Source organism: Zophobas morio, unplaced genomic scaffold, assembly GCF_036711695.1.
Source record: "Zophobas morio isolate AGI-343-1 ecotype UQ-CSIRO unplaced genomic scaffold, CSIRO_AGI_Zmor_V1 ptg000108l, whole genome shotgun sequence".
In the NCBI taxonomy this organism is placed as follows: domain Eukaryota; kingdom Metazoa; phylum Arthropoda; class Insecta; order Coleoptera; family Tenebrionidae; genus Zophobas; species Zophobas morio.
This window is the reverse complement of record NW_026972213.1, coordinates 2,145,398-2,169,335: the sequence shown is the minus strand read 5'-3', so window position 1 is coordinate 2,169,335 and position 23,938 is coordinate 2,145,398. Positions and strand designations below refer to the sequence as shown.

Genomic DNA, 23,938 nt, shown 5'->3' with positions numbered 1-23,938 from the left:
CTGTCGGAGTGCTGTCAGATTTGTTTATGAAAAGTCGAGATATTTGAAAACCAGATAAAACACTTTGCATAAAATGGAAATTTGTCGTTGATTACATGGCTTCCCCTTCCGACGTCGAAATGACACAATTTGGCGAAATCGATAAATCAAAGGATCGATACCCGTGCTGCATAGTATGGACCCCCATTCCCATCCTGACGTGGCTCTTCCCTTTTATCGGACACATGGGAGTATGCCTAAGTTCTGGCATTATTCGCGACTTTGCCGGACCTTATTACGTCTCCCAAGATAACATGGCTTTTGGGCGCCCCACAAAATACTGGCAGCTCAAGCCTGCACTAGCCTATGGCGGCATCACAGGGTGGGACAGAGCAGTGACTGAAGCTTCCGAAATATACAGCGGTCGGATGCACAACTTATTTTGTGATAATTGTCATTCACATGTTGCCACAGCACTTAACTTAATGCAATATGACAATTCCAAAAGCTGGAATATGGTAAAACTTGCATTCTTAATGTTAATTTATTCCAAGTATGTAAGTTTCTGTGGTTTTGTAAAAACGTGGCTACCTTTTTTGTTTTTAGTTACTTTAATTGTTCTTGTAAGTGTTTTAGCTTAAATACAAAGTTTTAGATGCTTAATTGTGTTAAAAATACTTGTAACGAGAGCACTCCTGGTTGTTCCATGAATAACTTTACCATTTTACCATGAACAATGCTGCAGACTGTTCGACAGTGGTTTAGCTGCATACCTGACAGAAACATTAGAAACTTCTTAATGTCAACAACTGAATTCACTCGTTGTTCTTCGTCATTTTCATAGTCCTGGGATAATTGTAGCTGACCAACTGAAATTTGAAATAATTTTCAATCTGTATACGTTTGGATGAATTTCTCACTAGCAAAACTTTCAACGCTCAGGCCTGGGAAATGAGATGATAAAGTCACTATATTTGTTTTTATCTGGAAAGTTAATCGTCCATCTTTTGTCGCCGACACAATTAAACTATGGCTCATGTTTCTCATTCTTTCGACTATTGTTTTTATCGTTTTTAAGTTAGGCATTTCAATAGAAACCTAATAAATTGTGCTATTAGTATCTGTATGAAAAAATATTAAATTTATACATGAAAGTCATTAAATCGCGGTTCCTCATAATCTTTCCAGTGTTTTAGTGATATCACCTCAACAGGAATGTCATGTACACACTGTCGACTTTGTATACTTTCAGATGCCTATAAAGAGTTTGTTGGTCTATTTTCTCCACTAATATTAATTAACACATACCAATTCCATTTCTAACGTTAAGCATGGAGAGTCCTTGTTGGTTAATTTAATTTTTAGAGATTTCACATTTTGTTTTAGCAGAGATAATGATCTCGCCAAGAGGGCTACAATTAAATTTGTTACATAAAACTTAAGCCTGGATTAGTTTATACCTGTTGACAGTTCTAAGTAAATTTCATTATACTCTTCATTAAGTCCTACCAAGTTATATTGTTTAAAATAAAAATTAACGGGTAATTCACACCAAGCTAAAGGGCGTCTGGGCCCACTTTCTTCCTCTGATATAATAAAATAAACTTTTCTTGTTGTTATTCTCATAACACAGTTCTTTGAAAACTTAGACAGACCTGTAGCTACATCTGCAATGACATCAAAGAGAAACATAGATTTGTGAATCAATAACAAACATACTCATAAAATCTTTCATGACTGCTGCATCAGTCATTAATCCTCTAAACTTCATGTTGTTTTTCGATTTAAATATTAAACAAATTTTATTCTTAACAAGACAACTATTTTAAACATAAAACATACTTCCACCATGGAAGTTACGGTACAGATGGAAGTAATACGACTAACATATTTCACATGCTGTGATCACATGAATCAAACATGAATATTCTACTTCCATGGGTTCCACCACAACTTCCACCCAAAGATGTCTCACTGCTTCCACCTTCCACCAGCTTCCACCACAGGCTTCCACAACCAAGGATCCACAACCACAACACCACAACACGTGTTTTGTGACAGATTTGTGACAAGCATCAAGTTCGAATGTACTACCAACTGTGATTTGAGTGACGAAAATCCCTTACGCTGGTCACAACAAAATAAACATTTCTAAAAATATCGTGACCAAAACATTATTATTTATTATTAATTAATGCATTAATTTGAAATATAATTATGGGTGTTTATTCCATTTTCTGCATTTAAAATTTTATATTTTGTTATAATTATATTTAGTGATTTTTTTGGCACCAAATCACTTTTCATATTGCAGAATTTGTTCTACATTTCCCGCTCGGGTTATTTCTAACCAAAATATAAAATAATTAATTGTAGCCTTTAAATTTATTCTAGTTAGATTTTTGAACTGTTTTTAACATAATGGATGACATTGCAGAGGCCGATACATTTAAAATCCTCCTGGCTACGGACATACATTTAGGTTATGGTGAACATATTCCAAACAGAGGTAGGTATTTCGTCGTAACTGCTTTTTCACATCTGATCTGTTTCTTTTTTAGAAAATGACACCTTTGTTACATTTGAGGAAGTCTTAAATATTGCTAACAAGGAGCAAGTTGACTTTATTTTGTTAGGAGGTGATTTATTCCACGAGACAAGACCAACCCCTTATTGTATTAATAAATGTACTGAACTGATTAGAAAGTGAGTAATTCAGACAATTTCAGTAGGTGCTGGTGATAGACTCAGAATTGGTGAAGTAAACTTTAAGAAGGACCTATTTTTTGAGGTTTCAGTAATTTAATTAATTCTTAAAAGCCACTGCGAACCAGTACAATAATTGGTGTTGTAATTTCTTAGAAAAGCACGGATTTACCTTTCAATTAGCATTTCTTTCTTCATTTATTTAACAACGAATATTACTGAAAACCTTGTATGACTAAAACTATTACTAAAGTAGTCACCATTAATATCTTAATTAATAGGTATGTTGCTTAAGAAGAATCATGAAATTGTTCTTGTTGATAACTATTAATTACCTTGCTTCTATATGATTTATTAAGGACAAGAAACTACATAATTGCTGTTTGACTCTCAATATTATGAATTTAATAATTTTAGTGAAATTTTACAAAACGCACTTTTCGATTTCGCACAAACTGTTTGCGTAAAACTCTTCTACATCACCCCCGATTACGTTCCTCATCTTCAAAAATTGTACAAATGCCTCCTTGTGCCAGCAAAAAAATATTTATTTGTTTTTCGTTTTATGGTTTGCACCGTATTAGTTGCGCCAAATGTAGGCAACCAACTATACAATATTTAACTCGCATGAATTCCAGTTACTAAATCCACGGAACAAGAAGTTCCACGATTGGGAGTATGTTTGTAATGGTGTGCAGTGCGCGAAGCTCCCTGCCTCCACTAAAAACCCGACATCACACTCATACGTGTTGGTGACTATAAAAAGTGGGGTTATGTTAGTACCAGGTGCCAGTGCACGAATGGGAATTTTAACATTTTTTTGTGGCAAAAGGAAGTATTTGCACAACATTTGAAGAAGATGAACGTAATCAGAGGGTGTTGTAGAAGAGTTCTGTGCAAACAGTTTGTGCAAAAAAATATATACAGGCTTGTTCACGAGAAACACCGCATGAAAAAAGGTCAAGTCAAGTCAAGTCAAGACTCAACCAAAACCATCTGATATTTCATGCATGTACCCTTAACCTCCTTTTTACCGCCTTATTAGCAGTGTGTAAATACAGTATAACCTCGATAATCCGAATTAATTGGGGAAAGGTGTGTTCGGATTAGCGATTTCTTCGGATCAGCGAATTTCCCAAAAAGTTGAAAGGGAATTGAATAACAATTTCATACACTGCTGAAAACAAATTTCACGAAATAAACCCTAATTTTATTAAACAGAAATAAAGTATTCTTAACCAACAATGGAATCAACACGTCTGAATTTATTCAGAATTTTTAGACAACTCTAAAAAAATAAAAGGCGGGTGGGCCAGGCTAGTACTTGCTAAAATAAGACTTATTTGACAAATGACGTACTCTTCTAAGAAAAGGTACTAGCCCCGCCCGCCCACCCTTTATTTTTTTAGAAGAGTAGGTCATCTGCCAAAATCAGTCTTATCTTGGCAAATATGAGACTGATTTTTGCAAACGACATATCCTTTAAGAAAATAAGGGTGGGTAGGCGGGGCTAGTCCTTGTCAAGATAAGACTGATTTTGGCAGATGATCCACTCTTCTAAGAAAGAAAGAAAGAAAGAAAGAAAGAAAGAAAGAAAGAAAGGATGGGTGGGCGGGGCTAGTACTTGCCAAGATAAGATTGATTTTGGCAGATGACTTATTCGTCTAAGAAAATAAACGCTGGGTGGGTGGGGCTAGTACTTGGTAAAAATAAAAAAACTTAAAAATCAAAAAACGACGAATTGAAAAATTGGGTAAATGAGAAATCGGAAAATTGTACAACTGTTTAATCGGAAAATCAAAAACTGAAATATCGAAAAATTGAAAAAAAAACATATCTTACAAAATCGAATTTGAAATTTCAGTTTTCATTTTTTTTTAGTTTTTAGATTTTTCGACTTTGGAATATTTCATTTGATATACAATTTGTTTGACAATTTTGCAGTTTTTAATTCCAATCTTTTGATTTTTCGAGTGTTAACTTTACAATTTTGGAATTTTTTGATTTTTAATTTTTCAAGTTCTCAAGTTAAAATTTTTCCTTTTCACGATTTGTCATTTTTCGATTTTTTAACTAAAAGAACAAATTTATTCGAACCCGAAATTTTGAAAAATCGAAATATCCAAAAATTGAAAATTAGAAACAAAGTTTTCAGGTGTTTTAAAGTTACGGTAAACATGGCAATCGCTGATCAAAATTACTTTTAAAAATCGAAAATTTAAAGAAATCTATTTTCTGGATATTTTTAAAAATCAAATAATTGAGAAATCGGAAAACTGTCAAAATGGTAAAATTAAAAATCGAAAGTTTTTTGCAGTTGGATAGAGAAATGAAAACTCGAAAGACAGATTAAAAAATTGAAAATTTAAAAAGCGAGAAATTGAAAAATTCGAAAGTTGAAAATCGAAAAACTGAAAAATTGAGTAGTATTCGCTACGATAAGACTGATTTTGGCAGATGATCTACCTCTAAGAAAACAAAGGGCGGGTGGGCCGGGCTAGTATTTGCCAAAATAAGACTAATTTTGTCCAGTGTCCTACTCCTCAAAGGAAATAAAGAATAAAAAAAATGAGATCCTCTAAGAAAAAAAGGGTGGGTGGGCGGGGCTAGTACTTGTTAAATAAGACTGATTTTGGCAGATGATCCACTTTTGTAAGAAAATAAGGGGTGGGTGGGCGGGGCTAGTACCTTTTCTTAGAAGAATAGGTCATTTGCCAAAATGAGTCTTATTTTGGTAAATATATACTAGCCTGGCCCAGCCTCCCTTTATTTTCTTAGAGGGAAGGTTATTTGACAAGTACTACTACTATTTTAACTAAATATTTTTTCTTGAAGATTTCGGGGCGCAAAAGTCACTTCCCGCCTCATTTTTTCGATAACTTCAACTTTTTTTTCCAGAATTAGTTAATTAATTCAGGGAATTGAAATATCACAATTTTTGAAAATTTTAAAAAATTTAATACAACACGTACAGAAAGAAGATCTTGCGTCATTTTTGCAAGTAGGTGCATGTTTTCAAGTTGGTTCGGATTGCAGAATTTTTGTTCGGATTAAAGAGAGATCGACTTCAACTAGCCTCTCTTCGGATTACTGGATGTTCGGATAATCGTGGGTTCGGATTATAGAGGTTATACTGTATGTAGAAGAATATAATTCCAAAAAATTTAGTGAGTCATTTATATTAGAAAAAAAATGTAGTCAAAAACGCACGTTCGATTAAAATATGGAAAAATTAATAGTGGCTTTACAAATTTCTTGATTCAAGAAAAAATGATTTGTCTAATTTTTTTGAACAGTATTGTGTTTTATTTCAATACATATGGTCCTTAATACCTTTAAGAAATAAAATTTGCAGAATACTTTTATAACTTATCTAAGAAACTGGAAGTGTGTATGTCACAGATGTGGATGAATTCTGTCTGATAGACCAATTTTTATTAAATTTAACTTAATCACTAGTAAAGTTAATAGACAATTAGTATTATTCTAGTACCGCTGTAACTCAAAATAATTGTAGATATTGCCTGGGTGACAGATCGGTAGAAATAGAAGTTTTATCGGATCCCTCTGTAAACTTCCACCGAAATGCCAGCGTAAATTACGAAGACCCCAACATGAACATCTCAATTCCTATTTTTTCGATTCATGGCAACCACGATGACCCTTCTGGTAAAAGACAGATTTCAGCCTTAGATCTAATGGCTTCAATGGGTCTAGTAAATTATTTTGGTCGTTGGGATGATGTCACCCACGTCGAAGTTAATCCCGTTTTGCTAAAGAAAGGCGAAACGCATTTAGCCTTATATGGAATATCTCATATCAGAGATGAACGTTTAGGAAGATTATTTTTGAATAACAAAGTTAAAATGAAAGTGCCAGAAAATTTAGACGATTGGTTCAACATACTAGTTTTACACCAGAACAGAGCTAAGAACCGAGGTGCTAAAAATTTTATACCCGAAACTTGCATTCCTTCGTTTTTTAATTTAGTTTTCTGGGGTCACGAACACGACTGTCAAATTAACCCGACTTGCTTGCTGAATGGCAAAACTTACGTTACGCAACCTGGTAGTACAGTCGCTACATCTTTAGCAGAGGGTGAAGCATTGCCTAAGAAAGTCGGGTTGCTTAGAGTTCATGGACAAAATTTTAATATTACGCCAATAGAATTAAACACTGTGAGACCATTTATCCATGGAATTCTAGTACTGGACCCAGTTCCTCGAGTAGTTGGGAGAGTTCCACTGTCGGAGCAAGCGAAGCAACAGATTAAAGCAAAAATAGAAGAGATGATTAATGAAGCAAAAAACTATGGAAGACGCGGGAACATGCTACCGTTAATTAGACTTATGGTTAATTATCACGATGAACGGCAACTCTTCAACGCAATTAGATTCGGACAAGAATTTGGCGAAAGAGTTGCTAATCCCGAAGATGTTATAAAATTTGTGTCAATCAATAAAAAAACTCGAAGTAGAAGCAGTGGAATTGGTTTAGAAATTGATGATGACGTGAGTTGAAATGAAACAGTCGGAACACTATCTTCACATTTGTTACAGGAAGAAATTGACGACGAAATTCATCGAGTTGAAGATCTAATACCAAAGTATTTTGATGAGAATAATCAGTTAGCGGTATTGAATTTAGCGGGTTTAAATGAAGCAGTGAAGAGATGCATAGATGCTAATGACGCAGAAGCGCCTTCATATATAACAGAGTATATTTCCTTTATCATGTTTCATTGTAACACTAAATTTTTATTGTTTATTTATTTTAGCAATCAAGAGGAATATATGATTAAGAAGTTAATTGAATTACAACCAGAAGAACATGAAATTCAAGAATCTTTAGCACGTCTTCAAGCAGCTAGAAATGTGGATGAATTTAAGCAACTCTTAAATGATCCTAATCGTCCTAAAAGCAAAAAAGTTGATGATGTGACTATAGATGATGCTGATGGTGATTCTAGCTCGGCTACATCTCCTAGGCCTGCTAAAGGTCCAGGTTCAAGGGGTGGTCGTGGATCTAGAGGTGGTAAAGGATCGCGAGGAGGGCGTGTTAAAACTAAGTGAACTTATAAGTGCGGTAATGTTCCTAGGAAGGCTGATGTATTTTTTTTTATTTTGGCGCTTAAATAAAACTCAAAAATGAAGGTTTTTTTTTTCTTTATTAGTTTTTACTGAGACAAAGTTGTATACACATGTTACGATATCAGCGTAAGTCCACAATGGACAATCATTCTGCAGACCCATATCCTCCCACGTGCAAGATGCGCTTCCAAAAACAAAAATAAAAATTCAACGCTTTTGCAAAATATAATTATGAATATGAGAATGGTTATTAAAAATATATGCATTAAAATAAAGTTATAAAAGGTAACAAAACAACATTTTTCATAATTAACACTGCATATTAAGATCGTTGGGTGATGACGCAGTTGTTGTAGGAATTAGCTCGGTTTGCGCGAAGCTGGAGATAACACGACGACCGTCGCAACCAATCTTAACCAATCAAAAACTCGAGTAAATTTGTTGCTGCTGCTTTTATATGCTTTCTTATGAAATTATTTTTGTTTTATGCCCAGTATCCCGCAAACGCTTTTGAGCACGCCACTGGAACAACCAGTTTCTCTGAGGACCTGGAAGAACCATTTATCACCCTAGTAGATCTACCTCTACGGTGCGCACCTACTTTAGAAATATTATATATATAATATGTTTCTTTACATGTGTCTAAAATTTTTCTGCTACTTGTACTTTAAATGAATGTAAACTATGAATCATTTTTATAAGTTGCGTGGAGGTGACTAAAACTTAACATGATAATTTTTTGTTTAAAGAACTCAGCAAGTGGTAACTTTCGACTCAATTGGAGTATTTTTAAGCTCCAGTATGGAAGATTGCTTTGGGGTACTTGTTAAGAGCAGCTTAAAAAATTGGTCTAAAGAGTTCAGACAGTACTTCCCTCGTTGTCGGAAACATGATGACTGTATGCCTACTATGTTTTTTTTTCTCATTACGTCATCAACATTTTTGCAAGGACACGTATATCAGTTTGGATAGATGTAGTGTAATACCAAAAATAAAAGTACTGTATTCCCAAATTTTTGGGAAAATGAATTGGGTCGTCTTGAATACTGATTTATATGTAATCAATAAAATAACGAAACAGTTTACTCACGCATGCCGCGTGTACATATTAGCATAGGCGACTCAAAATCATTTATGTTCAAGCAATCTATAACGATTGCAGTGTTTCAGAACATTCCGCTTCGCAATTTCAAAGTTACATTGTAAGATGTTACAAAATTTTGATTTTTTTACAAAAATCTGGTTGGGAAGGGTAAAAACTCAATAGGGCTCATAAACTACAAGTGGAGGAGTATGTTATTTTATAAAATTTAAACAACATTTACTATTGCAAATTTTGGAGATGACATCATCACATTGGTGGTAGAGATGAGACAAATTTTGGTGAGAGTTTTATCATCTACACGACATTTCTAATATACATCAAAAATTTGACAACAATTGGTCTGGTATTTAGAACGGCAGACGGCAGACAGACAAACTGACGCAAACGAGAGATCTATGTTTTCGTATTCTAGGGTTCATGACTTAGCTTGCGCTCGGGAAGTAATATATGGAAGAAGTGACGGGATTTACTACATAAACAAGATCAGCAAATTTTTAGCAGTTGAGATGTGGTTTGGCCTGACCGACATATCAAAGTAACTGTTTTAAAAGTGGTCAACTGAAAGCTTCTGTTATTTATCTCAAATATGAAGCGTTTTTCTTGAAAAAAAAATATTTCGAATGTTGAAGGGTGCTCTTAGTTCTTGAATTGTTTTTTACAGAATTTTCTTTTTACATAATATGATTTGACAAAGTTTCGTTCTTTCATGCTAAATGTTAACATTTAGGATCGTGAATAGTTATGGTGGGAGTCCTTATATGTATTGTTACGAACTAAGCCCATAAGTCGCCCCGGTACGACGCTTATGGGTTTTCTAGTATGTGCGGCAATGATGGGTGACACACGTCGGTGACGGCGGCCGGATGACATTCGCTAAAGAACAAGCATAGAAGCGGTGACTAAGACTTTTCGAGAAGGACCGCGTTGTTGTTTAAAATGGGAACCACGTCGGGAAAAGTCAGTGAAGTCCAGACAAAGAGAGGTAGAGTCTAGTCAAATCCATTCCAATCGGGTCGGAGTTATTCTGTACATAATCGCTGTGTAATTAGTCGTGTAAATTTGAGTTACTAAGAAATAAATTGTTGAGTGTTACCTACGCCGATTTTTAAATCACCGAACAACGTAACAGTATTATACAGTTTATTTCCTTCCTAATTCTTAATTCCCCCATTGAATTAATGATTATTATTCATCATTGCATGTCTCCAAAATTTGTAGTAAAATTTCAAATTTTGTGATTTGAGTAGCTGGTGATTTTAATTTGCCCAGTACAAAGTGGGTTCAAAGCGAAAAATATTTCCGTGTCTATTCTAATAAAATATCGTCCATGTGTGTGACTATGTATAAAATTTTAATTTTAGGAATCTTCCATTAAAAACTCGCTCCTTACACATTACACGCAAAAATAAAACAAGACCTAATTAAAATAATGTTTATGTCAGCACGTATGTAGTCTATTTGTATAATGTAATAATTTTTTATAGAAACATCTAAACAGTAAAATAATAAAAGCGTTTTTTCGACAAATGTTAAAAAATGCAAACAAATTACAAAATATAAAAACCTTCAACACTAAAAGGAATAGATTAAAATGTTTACCTAATGCAAGGATAAAGCAAATTTGAGCGTCTGGAGTTGTCTTGTGTTTGCTTTACTTCTATGCTAGGATTACCAAAAAAATTCCATATACATAAATTCTCATCCGCACTTATAGAAGCTGAAACATAAATACCATTTTTTTTTACAAGATTTGCTAAAAAATCTGTGCATGACAATTATATAATACTAAAAATTGTAAAAACTGGTTCTGCAAACTGGAAACATTTTTTGATGTTGTGTTTCCAGAAATTTCAAACAGTGGACATAAAAATCGATGGTTCTTATATGTATTGAATTTTTTGTAACTGATACCTGATACCTAATCTAATGATATTGTTATTACCTAACTGTCTTCCTCCATTACCCCAGAGAAGATACAATATGGGAGCATCATGAATATGGAGTTCCTCTACAACTTTATCAATATTAGAAAGAACAGTGATAATTCCAGTTCCTGCATGGTTGCCACGTACAAAATAACTGACCTGAAAGACGAATTTGATTTTTGTTTAATAAAGAAAATTAACTTACCACAAGTTCTCCACTAATTGGATTAAAAATTAAAGCACCTATAGACGAATTTTTGTAACAGGTTTTTTCACGAGCAACTTGGTTTTGAGTATTTATATTCCATATAGTTACACGTGCTGAAGCTTCATCAGTACAGCCACAAGCAAGCAATGAGTTCTTCCAAGGGTGCCATGCTAAAGCCTTCAAAAAGGGCGCAATGTACCTAAACAAAAGCTTCTATCTTGAAAGTTAACTTACTCTAATTATTGATTTGCTTTTAATGGTGAACACTCGTTCCATGTCTGAAATCTTCCACACAATCACCGTCTTGTCCATGCTGCTTGTAGCAAGAAAACTTTTATTACAGGAAACAGTAATGTTAATGATACTGCATTGTGGAAAACAGCAGACTCTTTTTAAAAGATTTAATTCGGATGTATAAATACTTAAAATGCCTCTACTGCATCCTGCTACTAACATCTTGTTATCTAGCCATTCTAGGCAAAATATTTCGCAGAAATTCAAGCAGCAATGGTTTTCATGTATTTGCTGCAAACAATCGAAATTTTAGTAAAATAAAAAAGGAACTGAAAAATTAGAATTACAAATGCATTCTTACTTTATTCTTGACGATACACCAAATACCGATCCTATTTGGAAACAAACCAACAGCAAATTTGCTGCCATCGGGTGCCCATTTAACGCAGTGTTGAACTCCTTGTCCTGTATTAGTTGTCGCTCTGCGACAGCCTGTATCTGGATACCACATGTGCACTTCGTTTTCAAAAATTGTAGCTAGACAATTTTGGCTACTCCAGTCGGCAACATGATGACCTACAATGACTGTCATTTCTTTCAAAACCACAAAAATTTATTACTTAACATAGATGTGAGTCAAATTGTGGCATATCTAGGATCATTTCAGGTGGACCGATGACTGGTTTTCTGCGTAGTTTCACTGGCCACGTTTCATTCGACTGAGTGGAAACACCATTCAATGAAATTTTTTTGGGGGGGAAAAAGTTTAAAACTTTGGCTTCTAACGGAAGTAAGGTGTTCCTTAAGAGCTTTTGAAAATTGCCGTGATGGTATCGCACTTTGGCGTAATTAATAAATTCACCTTCATTTTGAACATGTGGACTATTTAGCAACCCATCGCCGTCACTGCTTCTCATTAAATCTATCTCAGTATTTACTCTACGGGGTATAAATCTGTCGAAGTATTTCTTGGAATTAATCTTAAAGAAAAAAATAGTAGCCTTTGATTGAAGACACGATTTATACTTACGGAACCGAACATTTTTACTTTGCACATGCACTTAATCACTAATAAGTATATCACCGAGGGATTAATAAGTGGAAGAGATAATTTTTTGTGCATCTTTTTATCTACGCTTTAGCTTTTTATTTTTAAGACGGTGTTAAAATAAATATATTAATAAAACTTTAATGTAATTAGTGTCTTTTTTTAACAGTATTAGTAGGGTTGCAATAAATACAGCCTTGTCAACTAATCTGTTAAAACTAGTGCTTTGCTTTTTTAAATGAACATTCGACCTTTTTTTCCTCAAAATAAGTTACAATGTCTTTCGAAATTGCAGTTAGTTATTGTCTTATTTACACACACTCATATATAATTCTCAGACAGGTTTTATCGTATTGTAGGTCTTAATTATTCCCTCAACGGCCTCTCTAAATAAATATTAACCACTTAGTCGCCATTTCGTCTCTTTGGGGGACTTTGAAACTTGAAAGATATTTTGAAATCCTCCAAATTTGTTCCACGTTCTAGACCAAATCTGTCGATGTAAAAAAATTTTTGTGTTTACTCTTCCGAAGCCTCTCACCTATTTATTTAAATGTCAGATGCTTCAACCAAATTGAGCAGCCGCAGTCCATTCAGATCTAATACATAATAATAATAATTAATCAGATTACTTTTTATTGCCTCTCCATCTCCACCTACGACGTAAATAAAATGTTTTATATTTCACTCATCTATTATTTCCTTATAATCGCTATGATACCAGACACATTAACAACTCTATAATAACCAGGCTATTATGAGAGGCTTTTATGAACCATAACGCCCTCCAATTTTTTCAACAATTTTATTCAACATTAATAACTACAACAGAATGTACAAAAGTCAAAAAAGTTTCTAATGTGTAACGAAATAAAAATTACAATTTTGAAATGTCCCTGACATCAAAGAAGAAGCAGCAATTCCAGATGGTAGATGAAAGTTTCCGGTTAAAACAGAATTTTCTAAGTGGATAGCTTTCTCTTAAAGTAAGTTTGATGAAGATCCTTTTGCTGAGGAAACAGAACTTGCAATCAATTGTGCTGCTTTATTTTTGGTTGCCATGCTATCCGTTATATAGCCCTCCGCCACGGTCGTGCCTTTTCAAAGTTTCAAAACTGTCTTCTGCTTCGACTAAAGAAGTCGACGATGTGCGTCGAAGACAGTCTCCCGTATATTGTTTCGGATTTTCCAATTTTAAGTAGCGAGCAATAAATAGATGGAACACTTCCTATCGAATTTTTCCCAACGGGTAGTGCTTTTTCTCTGCTAAATGCGTACTTCCGAACCAACTGCAACGCACCCAATTCTTACTCTTCTATTATAGTAAACGACTTGGATTCATCGGTTTTAGTTTTTGGAATTTCCACTAATATAACACTTCCTTTATCAATAACATTTTCACCATCTCAATTTTTCTTAACGCACCAGATACGCCCATTACTAGAATCAACTGAAATTTTGAGAAAACATTCTCAAATAAATCTTTTGCATACCTTGTTCAAAAGATGCGTTTCGTTAGGCGCATTTCTTATGAACGTTAAAACTTGTTCCCCTGTCAAGACTTGTGATTTTTTGGGAGAATATCCCTTCGACTTTTGCTTCAGGAATGCAATCAATTGTTTGAAAATCGAAATGTCAATATTTTCATTTATCAGGAAAGTCGCTTTCAAGTACTACGAATACTGTGCCCACAAGGAATTAGGGTTGTATTTTCCAGACTTTATAAAAAAGGACTATTATTAGTAAACATATATTTAAACGATACTAACTCACCAGGTTTTGCAAGTAAGCCATCATCACAGCTTCGTCATCACATTATTGGTGGGGATGATTAGGAAAATTTTGGTTAGCGTTTTACCATCTACATGATATTCTTAACATAAATACAAAATTTCACAACAATCGGTCCAGTAGTTTCGGAGATGATCTGTCTAATAAAAATTGGGGACCGCAAACAGACGGACAGACGCACAGACGGACAGACAGACAGACAGACGGAAACGGGAGACCTATTTCTTCGTCCTCTAGGCCATGATAGGTCGAGAAAATGCAAAAGTAGAGAGTCGGCCGACGAACTCAACTACAGTACTTCCTTTGCTTACGCTTGGGAAGTTAAACAGCGTTCAGCAGAGAAAATGGACATTACGAATTTCTACGTATGCCCTTTGGATTAAAGAATGCCTCAGCTACATTCCAAAAATATATCTCACGACTAAAAGAAAAAGAAGTCTTCGAAAGATTAAGAAAAGCAAATTTCAAAATACAACTGGACAAAAGCGAATTTTTATGAAAAGAAGTAGCATACTTAGGACACGTTAGCACACCCGAAGGAGTAAAATCAAACCCAGATAAAATAAAAGCAGTCATGAACCACCCATTACCGAAAACCCAGAAAGAAATTAAAGGATTTTGAGGACTACTCGGTTATTACAAAAAATTCATACCAAAATTTGCACAGCTCACAAAAACTTTGACAAAATACTTGAAGAAAAATGCCAAGATATCACATGAGCAACAATTCATAACCACCTTCGAAACCTGCGAGAAAATTTTGATCAATCATCCAATTTTACAATACCCCGATTTTTCAAGACCATTCATCTTAATAATAATAAACTAATAAATAAATAAACTTTTGTTGTTATAAAGGACGTACAAAAATCGCCATGTTTTACAAATGCCAGAACTTTATTATAAAAAATATCATTGGTAACAGTCTAGAAGTAGAATCTGGTTTCAAGTTACATATACTAGAAGGTAATGAAGGCAGTGAAGATATTACGTTAGTAACATTACCATCTGGTATACATCTTCGCCTATACACTTTAAACCCGTATTTGCAGGCGCATATGCCCTTTGCACATTCGATTTTATCGTTGCAGTCTTGCCCACAGTAACACTGGTGGTCGTTGTCGCACTGTTCATCCAAACCTAAAAAAATATAATTGCAGAATTAGTTTTAAATTAGGTTAATATGGAAAAGAAAAGTAAACATTTTTGAATTTTTACAAAGTAATGTGACTTTAGACAGTCATAAATCTGGGAGTGTATTTTTCAATAAAGATTTAGTTAAAAAAAATTAATATTAGAATTTTGTGGATGAGACAGTTATGTTAGTGCAACTAAAAATGTTTAAAATAAATTAGTTCTTATATAAGAGGTCGTACATCAGTTTGGTTTCGAAAAATCTCACTAAATTTTTAATAATCACCACGTGTTGATTTTGCTTAAAATTTAGCAATTGGTGACAGTAGCAATATATTTTTTGAGGATTTCTCTATAAACAGTTTTGAAAAATAAAAGCATAGTGTTATAAATAAATAAATCAATTTAAAGGGTGTTTTTTGGTAAATAAAGTGAAAAATACTAGTATTATTAAAATCATAGGTGAAAAAAGTATGTGGTGTGCCGCTTTTGTGGTTCTGTATACAAATTTAGGTTACTCCATTATCTTAATAATAATAATCATCGTAAGGGTTCAAAAAATATCGTTTCAGAATATTTCTAACAGCTAGTCAGGAGAGGGAAACTCGTGTTTTTGTATTCTCCAAGTAGATTTGATGATCTTAGCATAATATCTAATTCTCGTTACTTACTTACGTTACGCGTAGAGAAGGTAAAGTACCTAAGTGAAGTTGTGTATATAAAATAGATACTGAAACACAATGGAGGTAGAATGAGTCATTCTACCTTCATGTGAAATGCAACATGCGAACATGTTAGATAAAACGTTCCTATATGTTCCAAATAAATTATAGTTTTCACAAATATTTGAAGGGGGCTGTGCTTAGCTTACGTAGAACGTAATAAATAAAGAGCTTATGTTTATTAGAAAGAAATAGAATAAGTTTCCTTGTATTAATCACAGTTTTCCTTTATCTAAAATTTTGTCGGTCATGCGGTACCTACGTGGGTTGTAAAAGCTATAAATTTCAGATTTGCTATTGTCTTAGAGATTACATAACGAATTTATTTCTTAGAGCACAATTTGACTGATTTACGGATTGTGTATATATATACTTAGAAGCAAAATTTTATATATCTTCATTAGAAAGTTGATGGCATTTGAAAAAATTATTAAAGAAATACTGGGATGCAGTATTGTTAGTGAAAAAAACCTTGTAAGAAGGCCAGTGTGATTCATTCTGAGTTCTAATTTTGTTGGAATTGCAAAATTCGTAGAATGCGAAAATATTATTTTTCCTAGTTCCCTTGTTTGTAGTCTTTCTGATTTTTGTTCTGATATAGTTGATATTATGTAATTAATAAATCAGTGTTAAAATCTGCTTTGATAGTTTCGAGAGGATTTCGTCACGTCCTGTCATCTTCAAGAAAGTCGTAAGACACGCATAAAATTTTAGAGTAGTTGATCTATGTCTCTCTGATTCTGTTTATTGTCTGCAGTGTCTTGACTCTAAATAAAAAAAGACATGTATCAGTTTGAACTTTCGTGAAGTTTGCCGCCTCGTTGTGATGATAAATGACTATTCGTCGTCTGTCTTAAATGTCAGTCATTTAGTTAACTTTCTTTAGTATCAGAATGTGCTTGCCGCAAAATTAAGGCTATTTTGAACATTTCTTATAGGAATGTTGATTGAATACAACTAAAGCATGCAATACATAACATTATTTATATTCTTTTAAGGAAGCGGCAAATTTTTATTAAAAATGCAGTGACCGACTTTCTGAAATCAACTTCACGATTATTTTTATTTTTTTGATCATTTTGAATTCGAAAGATTTTGTGATTCTTAATGAAAATGAAATGACGAAGATTTTGTCTGAATTATTCGGTAATGAGAAATAAAAAGGTCACGTCAGAAAAAAAAATTAAGTGGAACTACTGTGGGAGCAGCATACTGAACCATTATAATCTGTTATAGTGCTCCAACGAAAATAATGGTTGCATGATTTTGACTTCCAAGTACCTCGTCTGCGAACAACGAGCACCTTCAACTAATACCGCTAAAGATAAGCCGGTCCTGTTTAGAAGCGTGCCAGCGTGTCATAAATTTACACTTAAAAGCTACATCCTTGGTTGACAATGAGTTAAAATCGCAAAACCACTTTCTTGTTGGTGCACTATACTTAGGATTTGACCAATTAGATTAGGTACAATTAATAATTATTATGCTCGCACAGTTTCCTCCCCGCAAATTAGTAAGTAAACCCGTCCGAGCGCTTTTATGTCTCCTCAGACATTTTTAGTGTTCTTAAAAGAATAATTGTCACTTTACCGGTGCTTTCGTGAAGTGAGCTATATACACTGCGTTTCATATAAAATGCACCACCTAGAAGGAGTAGGCGTAGAATGTAGAAATTTGGTGGAGAAGACTGTTGCATATAGACAAACAATTGATTAAAATTTGAAAGAAAAACTACTACTTGTTTAGATAATATACCGAGTGTTATTCGATTTTTATTAATTTTTTGATTATGTTTTAAAGATACTTGAGTAAGATTCTTTTGCAATTTTACTTGACATTTGTCATTATTGTGCTTGCAAAAATGCTACGAGTTCACACACGAGGTAATTTTCAACAGATAACACCTATTGAAAGAGGGCGAATGATTGGGATGCATGAGGCTAGTTTACCATTTCGGGAAATCACCAGAAGACTCGGCCCAACGGATTCTACGATATTAAGAACAAGTCGAGAATGGAACAACGAAGAGCTACAAATGCGTCGCAGGGGTACCGACCGTTTCAGAGTCACCCAAGAACGCGAAGATCATTTGCTAAGAAGAAGTGTTATTCAGTACCCTTGGTAACCATAACGACCAGTCGGGATGGACTGGATGACAGCAATTGGGCACAGAATCCGAGGAGTACCATCTACCGCCAAATTCGTTCCTTTGGCTTGAGATCTTATCGTCCAAACTGCAAACTTCCCTTACCACAAGAACACAAAACTACCAGGCTTCACTGGTACCAAGACAGGCAGCAATGGCTGTAATAGTGGAATGTCATAATGTTTAGGAACAAGTCTAGGTCTTGTTTGTGGCACTCTGATGGACGCATACGTGTTCGAAGGCCTTGAGGCCAAAGGTAAAATCTGGAATTTGTACAGAGATGTCATATCGCTCTAACACCTGGAGTAATGATATGGGATGGTATACACATCTGTTGAAGTACTCCCTTAGTGTTCATTCCAGGCACGCTAAATGCCCGGCATTACATCGTTAACGTGTTAAATCAATTTCTTTTTCCTTATCTCTCGAACCGTCGAAGAACATCTTATGAACAAGATAATGCGTGGCCTCATGTGGCCATATTAACTTAAAGAGTGTTTGACGAAAATAACGTCAACTTCTTACCCTGGCCTGCCCTATCACCAGATTTATCAACAATCGAAAATGTTTAGGATTTAATGCATAGAAGGCTGCGCAATTTACCACATCCTCCAAAGACTTTGGAAGAATGTCTACAACAAATTCAAAATGCCTGGAATGAGATACCCCAGCAGGCAATAGATCATCTCATTTTAAGCATGCCTAGAAGAATACAGTCTTGTATTCGTGCACGTGGAATTTTAACACATTATTAACATTTCTTGTGTTAGACATTTTATTTTTTCTTTGAAATTTTAATCAAATGTTTGTCTACGTGCAATAGTCTTCTCCACCAAATTTCAACATTCTACGCCTACTCCTTCTAGGTGGTGCATTTTATTTGAAACGCAGTGTACATATGAAATAGCACGTGTTTGTCACAGACACTTTCGTCTGCTTCTCACAGTCAAATTGATATTAAAAATTATACTTAAAAAAGATAATCAACGACACACAGTATTTAATTCAAAGGATCAGAGGTGACTTTGATCAGAAACGTTTTGGACTCCAACCTAATTTAACATTTCGTCGATGAATTGAACAAATAAAGTTTGGGATAAAATGGTTACGCCAAAGGATTTTTCGTAGGCTATTAGTTAGCAATATTTTATGAAGAGGTTTTAGACTTCCGGCCCAGGTATATTTACGTTGCAGTACAGTGGCCCAGTTAACGAGAATTTTTTTTGACGAATTGTTTTCAAAGTCGGTGCTATTAGTTATAATTAAAACTTAAGTATCGGGAAAATTTGTCCAATATCAAAAAAGACGCAAAAATATGCAAAAATGTGTAAAAATATGTAAAATAATCTTAAATGTGCAAGAATGAATTAGCGCGAACCGCTTTTATTTGATCACCTCAACTTGTGCAGATCTTAATGGATCTGGTTGTTACATTAACAATAATCGATATGTAAATTGCAAATATTCCAGACTCCAGTTATAAATGTAAATGTAGTTTTAATCGAAAGGACTTTAATTTAGTTATTGGAAAAAATGTTGTATAATATAAGCGAATGAATAAATTTTATCCACTTTGCCTAAATTTTATTTATGTTATATTCCCTTGTTCATGTGTAAATTTGAAACATGAAAAAAATCAAAAAACAAGAGGTCATAAATTCATAATGAGTTAATTGTTAAAGCTTCACAAAGGACGGGATTTTTGTCTTCATGCATGTTAAGCGAGCTAGAGGGTGTTGTTATTTTGTTTTTACATTACGTATTAAGTTTAAGAATACTCCCTGCCTTACCTTTGCTCTTGATGCACTGATTGTTATAAAAATGATGGAATGATTTACAGACACATTTGTGACTCTTGCAGAAACCTTTTTGTCCCAGAATCGCGATGCAGTTTGATTTATGCATGCACTGGATGTGGGGAGTGGCAACTAAAAAGAGGCGCGATAAAAATTAAAAGTTATTAGGGGCTGCTGACAGTCCGTGAACTAACGGATGATTTACAGCCGAGAAATGGTACACATTAAGTTTTAATTGCTTGTAAGTGTTGCTTCCTAATTAAAATATACAAAGTCATCGTAAAGCGCTACCATAAAACATTTGGAAAAAATGCGAAAATTGGAAGGAATGTAACAAGTGGCTTCGCTCGATGCGCTGTAAATGGTATTTTATTTTCTCTGTGCGGCGTGTTTGATTTGCTGGAATAAATTTCGCAAACAATGATTTTTATTGTTGCTGACACACTCAACGCTTCTTAAGCATACTAATGGTATAATTTTTTCTTGGGTTGTATCTGCAGTGGCATCAGTGAGACGGCATTCTGAGGGAATGATTCCGAAGAAAATGCGTTTATTGACAAGTACCGAGAAATCAGAGCCGTGTCTATTTCTGGAGTGCACTTTAAACAGCGCTTAAACAATTAAAATTACAAATGATCTTATAAGCCATAATAAATTAATTTGTAGTTCATTCAGATGATCTATCCATATCGGGAAAAGTGTAAAAAATCTCCCCATCATTTATTACGTACACCACAGTCATACATCTTGTCTAACAGTATGTCACAACAAACAACACTCTTAATTACCACAATAATCCAATAGACGCTATAAACCGCCTTATTTTTTTTCGCCCAAACATGTTGGTCTGGTCTATTAATCTTTCCACGCTTTCGAATTTGTTACAAAGAGTCAACACTTGTTCAAGCATTTTTTTATTGATGTTCCCGCATAGCAATATCTTGTAGTAGTCGATCTTATCAAGGACTCTCAGCGGCGCCTGATTTGCTTTTAGAAAATAATTAGTTATTCATTCCACTTACGTTGGACACAGTGGTCATAAAATACGACGAAATCATCTTTACACACGCAAATACCATTCTTGCAGTAAGTATCAAGGGTGCCGCACTGCTCGTTCCCCTCACAAGGTCCATGCAGACCAGAACCTAGAATTGTATGTTAGAACTGGTTTAAATTAATTTATATACTTACCTGAAGCTGTACTGAATGTAAAAGTCAAGATTATGAGGTATTCGATCAGCATGGTAGTGATTTTGCTGGATACAACAAGGAACTGTTTGTCTTATCTGCAAGAAAAATGTATTATTTATCTCTATGAGCACTAACATTTCTATACAAAAAATCGTACGCAAAATTATAAACAATTGCGTATATGTCATTAAGATAAAAGTACAAACCCGCAAAAGGACAAAAACAAAAGCATTTAATCGCAGCTAATTTTGAATACATTTTTGAGTTTTTGTTTGCATTGTTTATTCATGGACATTTTAATTAAAATGTTTGACAATTTTGGGAAAATTTATTAATAATATACACGTCAGAACGGTGTTTCACGAAATATATAGATATATATTTCGTCCTCGTGTTTATCTTTTTGTGTCTACTTTGATGTGAACAATAATTTAATTAAGTTAAACAGTTGTCTTAGTGCACGCAAGATTTAGAACATTAATTCAATAATTACAGTCAAGGAGGTCGAAAATGTTAATCTGCATATCAAAAAGGTCAAAATATTGATTAAAAGCGGTCGCTTCTTTTCAGAGCTTGAATACGCACTTTTGTATAGACAACGTCTCGCTCGCTACGCGCTCTAATATTCTATATGACGCATCATTTTTGGTATTCATAAGTAACATCGTCTCATAATCGCTTACAGAAAACTTGGTCGAACGATATTATGTACAAAGTAAATACGCAGCCGTTGCTGTCTATTCACTTTTGACTCTTCATCATACAATAACCAGCTTCATACTCGTCAGTACGTCAGTATGTCGTCAAAATAGATTGTACAAAAAGGCGTTCAAATTTATTACCATGTAAAAAATATTAATCACTTTGTTGTCAAAACACAGATGCATGGGCTGTGTCATGTAGATGTTAATACATTAATCAGTAAACTCTTACTTACTGTACTTCTAAAACCCCAAAAAGTTTAAAAGTTGGATTTACAGCATGTTTTTATAAATTTGCATAACGTCCAGTCGCTCTATAAAATGTTTGGATTTTGGCCATTTTAACATTTAATAGTTTTTAAAATTTATTTCACTTCAATATTTCTATTTTTAACAGTCGCTCACATTTATGTTTAACATACTGCACTGCTGAAATATAAAATCAACATGAAAGTTTCACGTTGTAATTAACACTACTAAAGAATGCTAACAAGCAGTCACACAGCTTTTATTAAAAAAATATGTAGACAAACGGCGTATTATATGTAAATGTCAAAATGTGTGAAACGTGGAAAACTCATAATTAACTATTAGTATTACCCCACACACTCAACTCTACTGGTATCCTTGGTTTCTTTTGTAGTTTTTGGCACTTTTAACACGGATGAAAGACACCATTTTGTAAATTTTTTTATGTCTTCTCTCATAGTAATAATTTCCACATCTTCTCCTTTTTTAAGATTCTACACCAGGAGACTTTTAATGGTATGAGCTTTTTTTGTGTATTTGCTACCTCATTTTATTTTATGATACCGTTTTGCTAATCTTGTCAAATTCTGCCTTGAAATTTATGAAGGTTGTGTAGATCTTGCCCCAGTTGGCAAAAAACTATGATTATTATTAATATATTTTGCAAATCTCAATTTTACTTCAATTAGCAAACACATTATGTTTGGCGTTAATTTTTTTGTAGCATCCGTTTTCTCGTGGTTATGCCATTTTGCCATAATTTAGAACACTTTTCAACATTTGTCATGTACAGTAAACTAAAATATGGAGCTTGATGAACAACATTACTTATGTTCCTTTAAACTTCTTGTTTTTTGGTTTTGTTTGCAAATGTTTTTTACTGTGTAAACTATCCAGAAATGGTCGCATGTGCTCAGTGGTGGCGTAGCGTGGTTTGGCACCCAGGGCGGTTTTCTATTGAGCACCCCCCATATAATTAAACAACAAATACTAAACGTGCTTCCGGGCTTAAAAAGTCTAGCTACCCAGTGTGGTTTAATAAACAGATAATTGAAACTTTAAAAATGAAGAATTATTACAGAAAGAAGTGGAAGAAGACGTACAGTCACATTGAATTCAAAAGGCTTAGGGCAATGGTAAAACAATTAATCAGGTCAGGTCATGATAATTATCTTAGAGAAATTGAACAGTCTATTCATTCTACACCCAAAAATTTATTGAAATACGTAGAAAGGTACAACTTGTATTCCTGGCAAAATCACCTATAATGGAAATGTCTCAGATGATCCCCAGAAAATTGTGGATATGTTTGCCGAAAAATTTTCAAATGTGTATCTTTCTGGTGCAAACACTGGCATTCCCGACATCATTACAAATAAATTATCTTTTAGTATGCAGCCTGTTACGGAGGAACAGTTAGTAGAAGTACTTTAACAAACAAGCTTACTTTTGGTGAGGATCTTATCCCCAGTTTTCTTGTTCGGGATGCTAGATTTGTGTTAGCTAAACCGTTATCAATCATAATCAATCTAGCTATAAAAAGTTCTGTTTTTCCGGACTCTTGGAAATGTGCTAGAAACACACCAATTTTCAAAAAGGGAGATAAGTCAGATGTTAATAATTACAGACCCATTTCAATTCTTTCTAACTTTGCCAAAGTATTCGAGTTAGTCATTTATAGAAACATCTTGTGCAATGTTCGTAAGTCATTTGTCAACACACCAACATGGATTTATTCCTGCTCCCTCAACTGTTACCAATCTGGCTACCTTGACCCAATATCTCAGTGAGATTCTTGACAATCGTGGGCAGGTTGACGTCATTTACACCGATTTCTTCAGTGCTTTTGATAGCATCAATCACAGTATTTTATTGCAAAAGCTTAGTGCATTCGGATTTGCGTCTACCTTTTT

General features: G+C 34.2%; 4 protein-coding genes across 5 annotated transcripts in view; 2 read left to right on the top strand and 2 right to left on the bottom strand.

Moving 5' to 3' along the window:
• Positions 1–42: 42 nt before the first annotated feature.
• On the bottom strand, positions 43–2,061 carry LOC135144582 (checkpoint protein HUS1). The gene is made up of 6 exons (XM_064076609.1): positions 1,699–2,061; positions 1,440–1,646; positions 1,288–1,391; positions 1,128–1,235; positions 900–1,077; positions 43–848 (listed from the first exon to the last, which is right to left on the bottom strand). The coding sequence occupies exons 1-6, from the start codon at positions 1,748–1,750 to the stop codon at positions 631–633; spliced, it is 867 nt and encodes a 288-aa protein (XP_063932679.1). The 5' UTR covers positions 1,751–2,061; the 3' UTR covers positions 43–630.
• LOC135144583 (transmembrane protein 222) lies at positions 96–642 on the top strand. Its single transcript, XM_064076610.1, has one exon. It carries the CDS (start codon positions 96–98, stop codon positions 618–620), a length of 525 nt encoding a protein of 174 aa, XP_063932680.1. The 3' UTR covers positions 621–642.
• Positions 2,062–2,275: 214 nt separating the features above from the next.
• Positions 2,276–7,837, top strand: LOC135144580 (double-strand break repair protein MRE11). Its single transcript, XM_064076606.1, has 5 exons — positions 2,276–2,488; positions 2,541–2,685; positions 6,203–7,196; positions 7,245–7,402; positions 7,463–7,837. Exons 1-5 carry the CDS (start codon positions 2,401–2,403, stop codon positions 7,755–7,757), a joined length of 1,680 nt encoding a protein of 559 aa, XP_063932676.1. The 5' UTR covers positions 2,276–2,400; the 3' UTR covers positions 7,758–7,837.
• Positions 7,838–14,964: 7,127 nt separating this feature from the next.
• The window catches only part of LOC135144631 (tenascin-like), a 29,670-nt gene continuing 20,696 nt past the window's right edge, over positions 14,965–23,938 (bottom strand). For both annotated transcript variants that reach the window (XM_064076672.1, XM_064076671.1), the window contains exons 2-5: positions 21,076–21,170; positions 20,907–21,029; positions 19,879–20,016; positions 14,965–15,226 (exon numbers count right to left, since the gene is read on the bottom strand). In XM_064076672.1, coding sequence (XP_063932742.1) covers positions 14,967–15,226; positions 19,879–20,016; positions 20,907–21,029; positions 21,076–21,127 — 573 coding nt within the window. In that variant the 5' untranslated portion in view covers positions 21,128–21,170 and the 3' untranslated portion in view covers positions 14,965–14,966. The remainder of the gene's footprint in view (positions 15,227–19,878; positions 20,017–20,906; positions 21,030–21,075; positions 21,171–23,938) is intronic.

Coding starts and splice junctions, on each gene's coding strand:
- LOC135144583 (XM_064076610.1), top strand. CDS start 96: ATGGCTTCCCCTTCCGACGTCGAAATGACACAATTTGGCGAAATCGAT.
- LOC135144582 (XM_064076609.1), bottom strand. CDS start 1,750: ATGAAGTTTAGAGGATTAATGACTGATGCAGCAGTCATGAAAGATTTT. Junction 1,392..1,439: donor TTACTTAGAACTGTCAACAG/GTATAAACTAAT, acceptor ATTTAATTGTAG/CCCTCTTGGCGAGATCATTA. Junction 1,236..1,287: donor TAACGTTAGAAATGGAATTG/GTATGTGTTAAT, acceptor AACTCTTTATAG/GCATCTGAAAGTATACAAAG.
- LOC135144580 (XM_064076606.1), top strand. CDS start 2,401: ATGGATGACATTGCAGAGGCCGATACATTTAAAATCCTCCTGGCTACG. Junction 7,197..7,244: donor GTTTAGAAATTGATGATGAC/GTGAGTTGAAAT, acceptor CATTTGTTACAG/GAAGAAATTGACGACGAAAT. Junction 7,403..7,462: donor GCGCCTTCATATATAACAGA/GTATATTTCCTT, acceptor TATTTATTTTAG/CAATCAAGAGGAATATATGA.